The 12,857-nt window shown below is 41.9% G+C and overlaps 1 protein-coding gene across 1 annotated transcript in view; it reads right to left on the reverse strand.

Annotated features, from left to right (window-relative positions):
* Positions 1 to 12,519, reverse strand: part of LOC132400768 (serine/threonine-protein kinase PDIK1L-like) — a 30,705-nt gene extending 18,186 nt beyond the window's left edge. The window contains exons 1-2 of the mRNA XM_059982106.1: positions 11,977 to 12,519; positions 1,554 to 1,770 (exon numbers count right to left, since the gene is read on the reverse strand). Of these exons, the coding sequence (XP_059838089.1) occupies positions 1,554 to 1,770; positions 11,977 to 12,519 (760 nt within the window). The remainder of the gene's footprint in view (positions 1 to 1,553; positions 1,771 to 11,976) is intronic.
* Between the last annotated feature and the right edge of the window lie 338 nt (positions 12,520 to 12,857).

A 12,857-nucleotide genomic window follows, 5' to 3' on the forward strand; every position in this document is an offset into this window, starting at 1 on the left:
AGAGTAATTGCAAGTGGTCCCTGTAAGAGGCTACACAGGTTGATGTGCTGATAAAGGAGTTATACGGCATACTTGGCTTTATTTGTCAACTCACTGAGTTCAAGAGTCAGGAGGTGATGCTGCAGCTTTATAAAACTCTTAGGCCGTTCCTGTGGTATTGAATTTAATTACATTCATCCCATTACAGGAAGGATGTGGAGGCATAGGAGAGGGTGTTTAGAGGAGACCAAGATGCTGTCTGGATTAGGGGGCATAAAAGAGAGGCTGGACAAATTTAGGCTGTTTTCTTTAGAGCAGCAGAGCCTGAGGGGAGACTGAAGCAAGTACACATGGCTAAGCACAGCTAAGACACCATTTATAAACTCACAGATGTCACCACTGTTGCTGGCAATCTATCAGAAGACTATGAGGCGCATACAGGAGATGAATAGATCAGCAACAACAAACTTGCATTGTGTCAGCAAGACCAAGGAACTGATTGTGGACTTAAGGAACAGGAAGTCAGGAGAACACACACCAATCATTGAGGGGTCAGTAGTGGAAAGGGTGAGTAGCTTCAAGTTCCTGGGTGTCAACACCCATGAAGATCTATCCTGGGCCCAACAGATGATGCAATCATAAGCACACCACTGGCTATTCTTCATCTGGAGTTTGAGGAGATTTGGTATGTCACTAAAGACTCCAGAAAATTTCTACAGATGCACCGTGGAGAGCATTCTGACTGGTTGCCTGGAAAGAAAGCTCTAATGCACAGGATTGCAGACTTAGCCAGTTCCAACCTTCTACCATCAAGGGCATCTTGAAAAGGTGATGCCTCAAGGCGGTGGCATCCATCGAGAAGGACCTTCATCTTCCAGAACATTACTACCATCAGGGAAAAGGTACAGGAGCCTGAAGACTCACATTCAATGATTCAGGAACAACTACTTTCCCTCCACCATCAGATTTCTGAAAAGTCCATGAATACTTACAGTTTTTGCATTATTTTGTAATTTATAATAATTTGATTTTGCATTCCACTGATGCCACAAAACATTTCATATCATACAAGATAATGACAATAAAACTTAGATTCTGAAACAGACGGCTAGCATCTTTCTCTCAAGATTGGGCGTCTAATATTGAGGGCATGCATGTAAGGTAAGAGAGGGCAAGTTCAAAGGCAATTGTGGGGCAAGTTGATTATTTATTTATTTTAAATACAGGATATTGGTGTCTGAAATGTACTGCTAGGGTTGATAATGGAGCCAGAAACAAAAGAGACTATTCGGAGGCTTAGACTTGTAGACGATATGAACATCACATAGGCAGAAGGGATTAGTTTAGATAATTGTTTAATTACTAGTTTAAATTGGTTTTGCATAGTATCATGGGCTGAAGGGCTTGTTCCTGACTGTAAGGTTCCATGTCTGTGCATTCAAATGCATGGTTGTATTTAGTTTCTTTTAATTTCACTCTTCCTCTGCATGAACAACCTGAATGACTCTTTGCAGACACTGAAGGGTAATTCTTCAAACGTCTGCCACAGGTCAATCCTTTTTTCCAAAACTCACCGAGCAGTTCCTTCTTGGATTCTGTGTCTCTGAAAGTGATTCTCTCCAGCATGGCCCAGAAGGTGATCCCAAGGGCAAAGATATCTACCTTGTTCGAGTAGTGTCCCTCCCAGAGTTCTGGGGCCATGTAGAAATCAGTGCCACAGGCCGCAGACACTTGCCACCGGCTCATGCTCCCTTTGCTTTGGCACTTCTTACTCAAGCCAAAGTCAGCCACCTGAAACATGGAGAAGGTCTCATTAGCCTGTGTCCAGCCTTCAACCAGCCACTTGAAGATTACTGTTGCTAAGTACACTAGGGACATTCAAGAGATTCTTATATACTGTATAATATGCAAGGACATGGATGAAAGAATAATGGAGGGCTATGTGGGAGGGAGGGATGGATTGATTTTAGAGTGGGTCAAAAGGTTAATACAACATCATGGGCTGAGAGCGTGTTCTGTGCTCGAAAAACAATCTGATTTATTGGAGCTTGAAAGTAAATAACTGCTCTACAAACATTGGAATTCTATTAATGAATATTGAATTCCACTAATGGTGAAAATTGGAAAATTCATGTCTCTTTTATTGGAACCTGAAAATAAATAAATGCTCTGCAAAGATGACAGGAATTCTCAGGTCCACCAGTGAAGTAATACGGGGCTTTGAGACGTCCAAAGATGACAGCACATAGAAAGTGTATTTGTACAAAAACAGAAGTTCATTTTTGCTCATGCCCTTCCTCAATTGACGGCATCAGTAATGGCTCCATCGAGAAAGCAGGCTTTTGAAATAGGATGCAAATCCAGCTCCAGCTGAAGATCTACACCAAGCCTTTGGTGCAGAACCGATGGCTGCTGCATTGTTAGAGGCACCATCTTTCAGGCATGTTAGACTGAGCAGCTATCCACTTGGACACTAGATTAATGTTCACTCAGTGTTCAAGGCAATGTTTATCCAAATAAAACATGACTGGAACAGATTCTAGCCGTCATGCTGCTGATGGAGTTGGTTATGTGCAAACTGACAGCCACATTTGCTACAAAGCAGAGTCAAGAATTCTTTTTGCTTTAAATGTTTTGGGAAGTCCTCAAAGGGAACGTGAAGATAAATGGATCATAGCAATCTCCACAGAAACTGTTGCAATATGAAACTATTTCTACTATCCTACCCATTCCCATAACTCTACGAGAAATATATTAAGTGGCACTTTTAAAATCAATGTCTTCCCTAGAAGATATTGAACACAAGTCTGTAATAACTGGAGTTAAAGTTTTTAGCAATTACTAAAAGAACAATTACCTCTAAATATATCTACTTTATCTAACCCCATCATCATTTTGCACAGTTCAAATCTCATCTTCCCCTTCCCCCTCCCTGTGCAAGGAGAACTACCCAAAAGTCCCAAGAATAAAGCTATTTCTGGAAAACAGAATTTAAGATATTGCACTTTAAACTCACAGCAATTATATTTTTAAAAAGCAGAGACCAACTGGACAGATGCAATTCTTCAAACGGACTTCAACACTCGTCACAATTGGTGCAAGACTTCAACTGGTTGCATTCAAATGGTCACATTCACATCTCTGCCACCAGACTCCCAAGGATATTTTTCAGACTGCTTTATAAAGCCACAAGACCGCGAGAAACAAGAACAAAATTAAGCCATTCAGCTAACCGAGTCTGCTCACTATTTCATCGTGGCTGATTAATTTTCTTCCTCAACCCCATTCTCTTGCCTTCTCCCCTAATCAAGAGTCTATCAAACTACACTTTAAATATACCCAATGACTTGGCCTGCACTGCCATCTGTGGCAACAAATTCCACAGATTCATGACCCTTTGACTAAAGAAGTTCTTCCTCACCTCAGTTCTAAAGGGACATCTTTCTCTCCTGCAGCTGTGCCCTCTGGACCTAGATTTCCCACTATAAAAAGCATCCTCTCCAGTTGCTCTCTATATTGGCCTTTCATCCCCTTCATTCTTCTAAACTCCAACAAAGATGGGAAAAGATTAGGTAGACAGGAGACAAAGTTCAAAGATACACTTAAAGCAGGTAGAAACACAAGAACTCCAGTAACTTCTGGCCCATGATCATGCCAAGTGGAGGAGGACGGTGTTAAGAACGTCAAAGCTATTCATCAGGAGCACACAAAACACTGTACAAGCTGGAATACGCCATCTCACAACATTACCCACCCACTTCATCAGGTATCTCTTGTCCTATGCTCTCCATTCACCTCAGGATTCAGAGTGGAAACAAATGGAGTCAATCCTGAAGGGATTGCCCAAGCATTGGAGTGAGATTAAGACCATAAAACATGGAGCAAAATGAGGCCATTTCGCCCATTGAGTTTCCTCCACTGTTCAGTCTGGGCTGATTTATTTTCCCTCTCAATCCCGTTCTCCCACTTTCTCCTCATAACCTTCAGTGTTCTTGCTAATTAAAAACCAATCAACATCCACTTTAAGCACATTTGTGGCTGAGCTGATTTTGCAACTGTCGCTAACAGCCTCCTTTCTAAACCAATAGAAAGGCAAGCAATGGTCAGAAAGCAAAGGCATCCAGATCATTTCTGCAGGACAAACACAATGGGATTGGGTAACACTATTACAGTGTCAGTGACCCACCACTGTCTGTAATGAGTGTGTACTGTCTCTTCATGACCACATGGTTTTCCTTTGGCTACTCAGGTTTCATCCCACATTTCAAATGTGTACAGTTTAGGGTTTGTGTTGTGGGCATACAATGTTGGCATCAGAAGCATGGCAACTGTTTTGGGCTGCCCCAGTACATCCTTGAACTGTGTTGGTTGCTTGTGTAAACAATGCACTTCACTGAATGCTTTGATATACGTGTGACAAATAAACTAAATCTTTAAATCTTTTCAACAGGAATGTGAATAGGAGACATATGAACAGAAGTAAAAACTAGTAATTTTTAAGTTGGTGGACCTAACTACAAAACACCAAGGACCATTGAATGATCTTCAATATACAGTGTACTCCAGTTAATTGGGCCATCAGTTAATCAGGGCAGCTGATTTGGGACAACTCTTCAAGAACAAAAGCTAATTGAGAAACTACCTGGGATTCCTTTTGTTTATTTGGGACACTATGCTGCTTAGTCATTCACATGAACCTGTGTGGCTGTTAGACACAACACCATGCTTTGAGGAACAGCTTTGAAACAACACCAGTTGTCTGTGTGTTCAAAAAGCAGCAAGTTCTGTCACTGAGAGCTGGTGAACAATAAGCAGTAGGACAATTCAGAATAGAAAGGGCCAGGAGTGACAATGAAACTATTTCACTACTTCAGCAAGTTAGAAACTACAGAAAATTTGAATGTATTGACAATCATCTTGAAAATGAAAATGAAAAAGATTTAGAGGATGATTTGTCAGTATCAGTGTATGAATGCAGTGCATTATCTGCACCAGGAGTCAGTGCTGATTTTGATCACTTCCAGGCAAAAGAACAATGCAGATGAATTCCACTGTCAATAAATATTAGGAATTAAAGTTTTATAGAATTGCAGTAGATTTCTAATTTGTTCCATATTTCATTTAACTATGTAAAATGTTATTCATTTTATCTTTATACCTTTTGAAGTATTTCCATGAAACTTTGACGGCTGCTTAATTGGGCCAAAATGCACTGGTCCCTAAGTGTTCCAATTAACTGCAATTCATTGTATTCATTAATCTGAATTATGGGTTTCAGTACAACATCTCATCTTGTTTATGATACAAAACCAGGTGAGTAGATAAAGATACAGATTAAATTATTCTTTCTGGAAAGTTTTACATGTTTTTAAAAGCAAGAAAACTTCAATGCTTAGGAACTATTATTTTTGCATTATTTTCCAAGGAGAAAAAAAAAACAACACAATCTTACTGCATTTATAAGATTTGAAGAGACCACAACTTTGGGAAGTCTCTGGACAGGTTGCAAAGTTCAACAAATTATTATTGCTTCTGCATCAAGAATAATCAGAAGTAACCAAACAGACCTCTGGAAAGGACCCAGAGGAAACCCATGAGATAACTCTGACAGAACAGCACAATTTTTAAGAAGCTCCTGCGATTAGAAATGTAGAAAGGTAAGCAAGTCTATACAATAAGAAACAGCAATAAAGACAAGGATGCAACGTTGAGGTTTTATAAGGAACTGTTGAGACCTCACTTCACTACTATGACCCTCATCTTAGAAAAAATACACTGAAGATGAGGTAGTTGGTTTACAAAAGGAGGCAATGTGTAGTGAGACTCTGAGCAATGAGAGGCTGATGATAGGGCAAATTTGCAGTCAACAGGATGAGTTGCAATGTAAAAGGTGGACAAAAATCAAAAAAGATGAATACAGGAATAGAAGTGTAATATTTGAATGCACACTGTATATGGAATAAGATCGATGAATTGTAACAGTCACAGATTGGAATGTATGATGTTGTAGGCTGAATCATGAATTCATGAATCACTGAATCATGGCTGAAAGAAGATTATAGCTGGGAGCTTAATATCCAAGGATTCACATTGTATCAAAAGGACAGGCAGGAAAGCAGAGGGGGTGGCGTAGCTCTATTGGTAAAAAAAAATGAAATCAAATCATTAGAAGAAGATGACATAGGGTCAGAAGGTGCTGATTTGTTGTGGATACAGCTATGGTAAGATGACCCTATGGGAGTTATATACAGACCCCCAAGCAATAGTAAGGATGTGGTCTACAAGTTACAATGGGATATAGAAAACACATGCCAATAGGGCAATGTTACAATAATCATGGGTGATTTCAATATGCAGATAGATTGAGAAAATCTGGTTACTACGGGATTCCATGAGGTGGAGTTTCTAGAGTGCTTATGAGATGGCTTTTCAGAGCAGCTCGTAGTTGAGCCCATGAGGGGATCAGCTGTATTGGATTGGGTGTTGTACAATGAACCTGAATTGATTAGAGAGCTGAAGGTAAAAGAATCCTTCGGGGAAAGAGATCATAATATGATCAAATTCACCCTGAAATTTGAGAAGTTAACATCAGATGTTTCAGTATTACAGTGGAGTAAAGGAAATTACAGAAGCATGATGGAGGAATTGACCAGAATTGATTGGAAAAGAACACAGGCAAGGATGACACAGAGCAGCAATGGCTGGAACCCTCTGGAAGCAACTTGGAAGGCAGAGGGTATATACATCCCAAAGAGGAAGTAGCATTCTAACAGAAAGATGACATGACTGTGGCTAACAAGAGAAGTTAAAGCCAACACAAGTCAAAGAGGGCATACAATAGAGTGAAAACTAGTGGGAAGTTAGAGGAGGGGGGGGGGAGAGGGTAGTTTTTAAATACCACAGAAAACAACTAAAAAATAATTAAGAAAATGAAGGTGGAACATGAAAGTAAGCTAGCCAATTATATTAAAGAGGATACTGAAAGATTCTTCAGATACATAAAAGCAAAAAGAGAGGTGAGAGTGTATATCAGACCACTGGCAAACCTAGTTGGAGAGGTAGTGATGGGGGACAAGGAAAAGGCAGATGAACTGAATAAGTATTTTGCATCAGTCTTCACTGTGGAAGACACCAGCAGCATGGTGGAAGTTCCAGGTGTCAGCAGGTGTGAAGTGTGTGAAGTTACCATTACTAGACAGAAAGCTCTTGGGAAACAAAGGTTTGAAGGGAGACAAGTCTCCCGGTGCAGATGGTGTACACACCAGGGTTCTGAAAGAAGTAGCTGAAGAGATTGTGAAGGCATTAATAATGATCTTTCAAGAATCACTAGATTCTTGAATTGTTCTGGGAGGCTGGTAAATTCCACTCTTCAAGAAGGAAGAGAGGCAGAAGGGAAATTATAGTTAGTCTGACCTCAGTGGTTGGGAAGACATTGGAGTCAATTATTAAGGATGTGGTTTGAGGGTACTTGGAGGCACATGATAAAATAGGTCATAGCCAGCATAGTTTCCTCAAGGGAAAATCTTGCCTGACAAATCTGTTGGAATTCTTTGAAGCAGTAACAAGCAGGATAGACAAAGGAGAATTAGTTGCTGTTGTGTACTTGGATTTTCAGAAGACATTTGACAAGGTGCCACACACAAGGCTGTTTAACAAGGTACAAGCACATGGAATTATGGGAAAGATCCTAACATGGAGAACATAGTGATTGATTGGAAGGAGGCAACAAGTGGGAATAAAGAAAGCCTTTGCTGACTGGCTGCCGGTCACAAGTGGTGTTCTACAGGGCTCTGTTGGTACCAATTCTTATTACGTCTTATGTCAATGATCTGGATGATGAGATAGATGGGTTTGGTGCAAAGTAGACAGATGATATGCAGATAGGAGGGGTGACAAGTTGTTTTGAGGAAATAGGGAAGCTACAGAAGGACGTAGACAGATTAGGAGAATGGGCAAAGAAGTGGCAGATGGAATACAATGTCAGGAAGTGCAAGGTCATGTACCTTGGTTGAAGAAATGAAAGATCTGACTATTTTCTAAATGGAGAGAAAATACAAAAAAAACAGATGCAAAGGGACTTTGGAGTCCTTATGCAGGATTTCCTAAAGGTTAATTTGCAGGTTGAGTCTATGGTGAGGAAGGCAAATGCGATGTAGCATTCATTTCAAGACAACTGGAATATAAAAGCAAGGATGTAATGTTGAGACTTTATAAAGCACTGGTGAGGCCTCACTAAGTATTGTGAGCAGTTTGGGCCCCTCATTTTAGAAAGGACATTTTGAAACTGGAGTGGGTTCAAAGGAGGGTCACAAAAATAAGTCCAGAATTAAACACCTCATTATTTGAAGAGCGTTTGATGGCTCTAGGCTTGTATTCACTGGAATTTAGAAGAATGAGGGATGACATAATTGAAAACTATCAAATGGTGAAAGACATTGATAGAGTGTATGTGGAGAATATATTTCTTATGGTGGGAGTCAAAGACCAGAGGACACAGCCTCAAATATAGAAGGGTATCCTTTTAGAATGGAGTGGGGAGGAACTTCTTTTGCCAGAGAGTGGTGAGTCTGTGGAATTAGTTGCCACAGGCAGCTGTGGAGGCTAAGTTTTATGTATATTTAAGGCAGAAGTTGATAGATTCTAGTTTGGTCTGGGCATGAAGGGATACAGTGGATGGAGGGGTAGGCAGCAGGAGATTGTAACGGAGAAGAAAAATGGATCAGCCATGACTCGATAGGCCAAATGGTCTAATTCTACGCCTATATCTTATGGCCTTATGAACATTGGAGAGGGTTCAAAGGAGGTTCACAAGAATTCCAAAATTGAAAGGCTTATCATATGCAGAACGTTTGAAGGCTCTGGTCCTATACCCACTGGAATTCAGAAGAATGAAGGGGTGGGGGGGGGGAGAAATCACGTGAAAACCTTTTGAATATTGAAAGGCCTCAAGAGAGGGAATATGAAGAAAATGTTTCCCATATGGGGGGAGCGCAAGACCAGAGGACACGGCCTCAGAATCAGAATTGAGGGTCATCAATTTAGAACAGAGATTAGGAGGAAATTCTTTAGCCAAAGTGGTGAATTAGTGGAATTCATTGCCACAGGGAGCTATGGAGTCCAAGTTATTGGGTATATTTAAGGCAGATTCTTGATTAGTCAGGGCATGAAAGGAAATGGAGATAAGGCAAAAGATTGGGGCTGAGAGAACTGAATCAGCCATAATGAAATGGCGGAGCAGACAAGATGGGCCAAATGACCTAGTTCTGCTCTTGTAGCTGGTGGAGGGAGTACATTCGGATTGGAGGGTTGTAACTAGTGGTGTCCCACAAGGATTGGTTCTGGGACCTCTACTTTTCGTGATTTTTATTAATGAACTGGGTGTGGGGGTAGAAGGGTGGGTTGGACAGTTTGCAGATGCCACAGAGGTTAGTGTCATTGTGGATAGTGTAGAGGATTGTCAAAGATTACAGAGAGACATTGATAGAATGCAGAAGTGGGCTGAGAAGTGGCAGATAGAGTTCAACCCAGAGAAGTGTGAGGTGGTACACTTTGAAAGGACAAACTCCAAGGCAGAGTACAAAGTAAATGGCAGGATAATCAGGAGTGTGGAGGAGCAGAGGGATCTGGGGGTACCTGTCCACAGATCCCTGAAAGTTGCCTCACAGGTAGATAGGGTAGTTAAGAAAGCTTATGGGGTGTTAGCTTTCATAAGTCGAGGGATAGAGTTTAAGAGACACGATGTAATGATGCAGCTCTATAAAACTCTAGTTAGGCCACACTTGGAGTACTGTGTCCAGTTCTGGTCGCCTCACTATAGGAAGGATGTGGAAGCATTGGAAAGGGGACAGAGGAGATCTACTAGGATACTGCCTGGTTTTGAGTGTATGCATTATGATCAGAGATTAAGGGAGTTAGGGCTTTACTCTTTGGAGAGGAGTATGAGAAGAGACATGATAGAGGTGTACAAGATATTAAGAGGAATAGATAGCATGGACAGCCAGCACCTCTTCCCCAGGGCACCACTGCTCAATACAAGAGGGCATGGCTTTAAGTTAAGGGGAGGGAAGTTCAAGGGGAATATTAGAGGAAGGTTTTTCTCTCAGAGAGTGGTTGGTGCGTGGAATGCACTGCCAGAATCAATGGTGGAGGCAGATACACTAGTGAAATCTATGAGACTATTAGACAGGTATATGGAGGAACTTAAAGTGGGGGGTTATATCGGAGGCAGGGTTTAAGGGTCGGCACAACATCGTGGGCTGAAGGGCCTGTACTGTGCTGTAAGACAGAACACATAGGCCGTCAGCTGTGGTAGTGATCTAACTGTACTGGTGGGAATTTCATCACGAGTCACTCTCATCCCTGCAGGGATAGAAATGAAAGGACATAAGGTGAGGAACTAACAATAAAGATTTTATGACAGCATCTGGCCTAATGCTTCTGATGGGGAACAAGGGAGTTGAACTCATCCACATTCTCAGCAGGCTCAATTTCCAAAAGGGGATTTTGAACGCTAAAGAGGACAATATATACAGATCCAATTTCATGGGGTCAAGTCATTTTACACAAGGGAAGCGAATTATTTTTGACATCAATACTTGGAGTATCAGACCTTGTCCTAATAACAAAGTTTTGATCCATACCAGATGATACTGATGGGTAGGTCAGATTACACACGTTCAAGAAATCAATAGGAGAAATAATCATACAGAAAAGCCTAGATGTCTTTGATCAAGTCAGGAGGGTAAATTTCATGCAATATTGGGGCTCTGGGTGTCCAAAGCACTGGGGGGAGTGAACATCAAAATAGCATGGAAATCCCATTCCACAGTCCAAGAACAAAACCTAACTACCTGGTCAGGTGACTAGCCATCAAGTAAGAGACAAATTCCATTCCCTACATTGTCAGCAACTGTGTGTCAAAACCACTGAATCAAATTCAGGTTCAATATCACCAGCATATGCTGTGAAATTTGTTAACTTAGCAGCAACGGTACTACAGGTATGTGATATAGAAAAACCTGAATTACAGTAAAATATGTCTATAAAATAGTTAAGTTAAACAAGCAGTACAAAAACAAATTTAAAAAGTGAGGAAGTGTTCACGGGTTCAGTGTCCATTTAGAAATCAGTTGGCAGAGGGGAAGAAGCTGTTCCTGAATCACTGAGTGTGTGCCTTCAGACTCCTGTACTTCTTCCCTGACAGTAACAATGAGATGGAGGAACATCCTGGTTGGTGGGGGTCATTAATGATCAATGCCACCTTCCTGAGGCTCTGCTCCTTAAAGATGTCTTGTATACTACAGAGGCTAGTACCCATGATGGAGCTGACTAACGTTACAACTTACTTCAATCCTGTGCAGTAGCACCCCCCCCCCCGCCCCACCCCACTCCCAGTACAGCTAGTCAGAACGCAGCAAGTGATGCAGCCTGTCAGAATGCTCTCTATGGTACATCTGTAGAGGCTTGAGAGTGTTTTATGTGACAAACCAACTCTCCTCACACTCCTAATGAAACATGCTACTGAATTGCTTTCTTCATAGCTGCATCAATATGTGGAAACCAGGTTAGGCCCTCGGAGATATTGACACCCAGGAACTTGAAATTGCTCACCCTCTCCACCTCCAATCCCTCTGTGAGGTGGATGTCCTGAGCTATTAACTCTCCCTCTACAGAAGCGACATGACCATTTTTAAAATCATATGCTGGGGTGGGGGTTGGAACTGTGACTTAAGAGTACTACAAAAATATAGATTTTGTAATCAGAGTCAAAGCATGGAAAAAGGCCCTTCAGCCCAGCTTGTTCATGCCAGCCAGGATTCCCTCTCATTCCCAGTCACCTTAGTTTTAAAACAGTTGTTTTAAGTGGAGATAGGTGGAGGGGCAGGCAGCGTTGATGATGCAGGGAGTCTACAGAGGATTTAGACATATTAGGAGAATGGGCAGATGGAATACAGTACAGGGAAGTGAATGGTCATGCACTTTGGTAGAAGGGCTCACCTTTAGCACAGGTCCTGTGGAACGGCAGGAGACCAGGATATTGTCCGGCTTGAGGTCTCGATGGACGATGTCATTCATGTGCAGGAAGGCCACAGCCGCACTCAGTTGTCGCATGAAGCTGAGGTTCAGGCTGCAGTCTGGAGCTCGACCCAGAAGGTAGTGATTGAGGTTCCCCCCATCACAAAACTCCATCACAAACCACAGGCAGTGGGAGGACTGAGGGTCAAGGCAGCTTTTGCCCTTCAGGCATGTCTCAACGAGGCATAGTTGACTCTCGGATTCCCATGAGCCCCTGGTCATCTCCTGGACAGAGTGGCCCCTCTGCAAGATACACTCATCCAACCAGATCACATTTGAGTGCCTTCTCCTCACACTGCTCAGTGCCCAAAACTCCTGGAGAGCCAGCTCAGAGCTTTCAGGAGAGTCACATGGCATTTTTTTCACAGCCACTCTGCCTCCAGCCCTGGCTGCTGCTTCATAGACGACCCCATAACTCCCTCGACCAAGTTCTCGCAGGATCTCATACTTGGGTCCCTGTGCCATCACAGAAACCCACCACTGGCCACAGAGTGCCCCAAACCCAACAGGTTAGTTCACAACCTCAACAAATGGCCATATGTTTCATCCAGAAAAAAGGTTAATATTAATCCTTGAAGCAACACCTTCAAAGAATCTTCTTAACACTTCATCAGGTGAGACAACATTGTATACTTAAAAATGCCCAAACCATTTTTTGAAATTTCCCCTTTACTCTGTATTCCTTCTTTTCCAAATTTCCTGGACACTTCTTAAATTCTGAAAAGGTCCAATTTTACATACACTACTTTTCCTTGCAGCTGAAGAGACAAGTTTGCCTCTGATTGGTGAGCTCATAATAAAGG

Source organism: Hypanus sabinus, chromosome 10, assembly GCF_030144855.1.
Source record: "Hypanus sabinus isolate sHypSab1 chromosome 10, sHypSab1.hap1, whole genome shotgun sequence".
Lineage (NCBI taxonomy): Eukaryota > Metazoa > Chordata > Chondrichthyes > Myliobatiformes > Dasyatidae > Hypanus > Hypanus sabinus.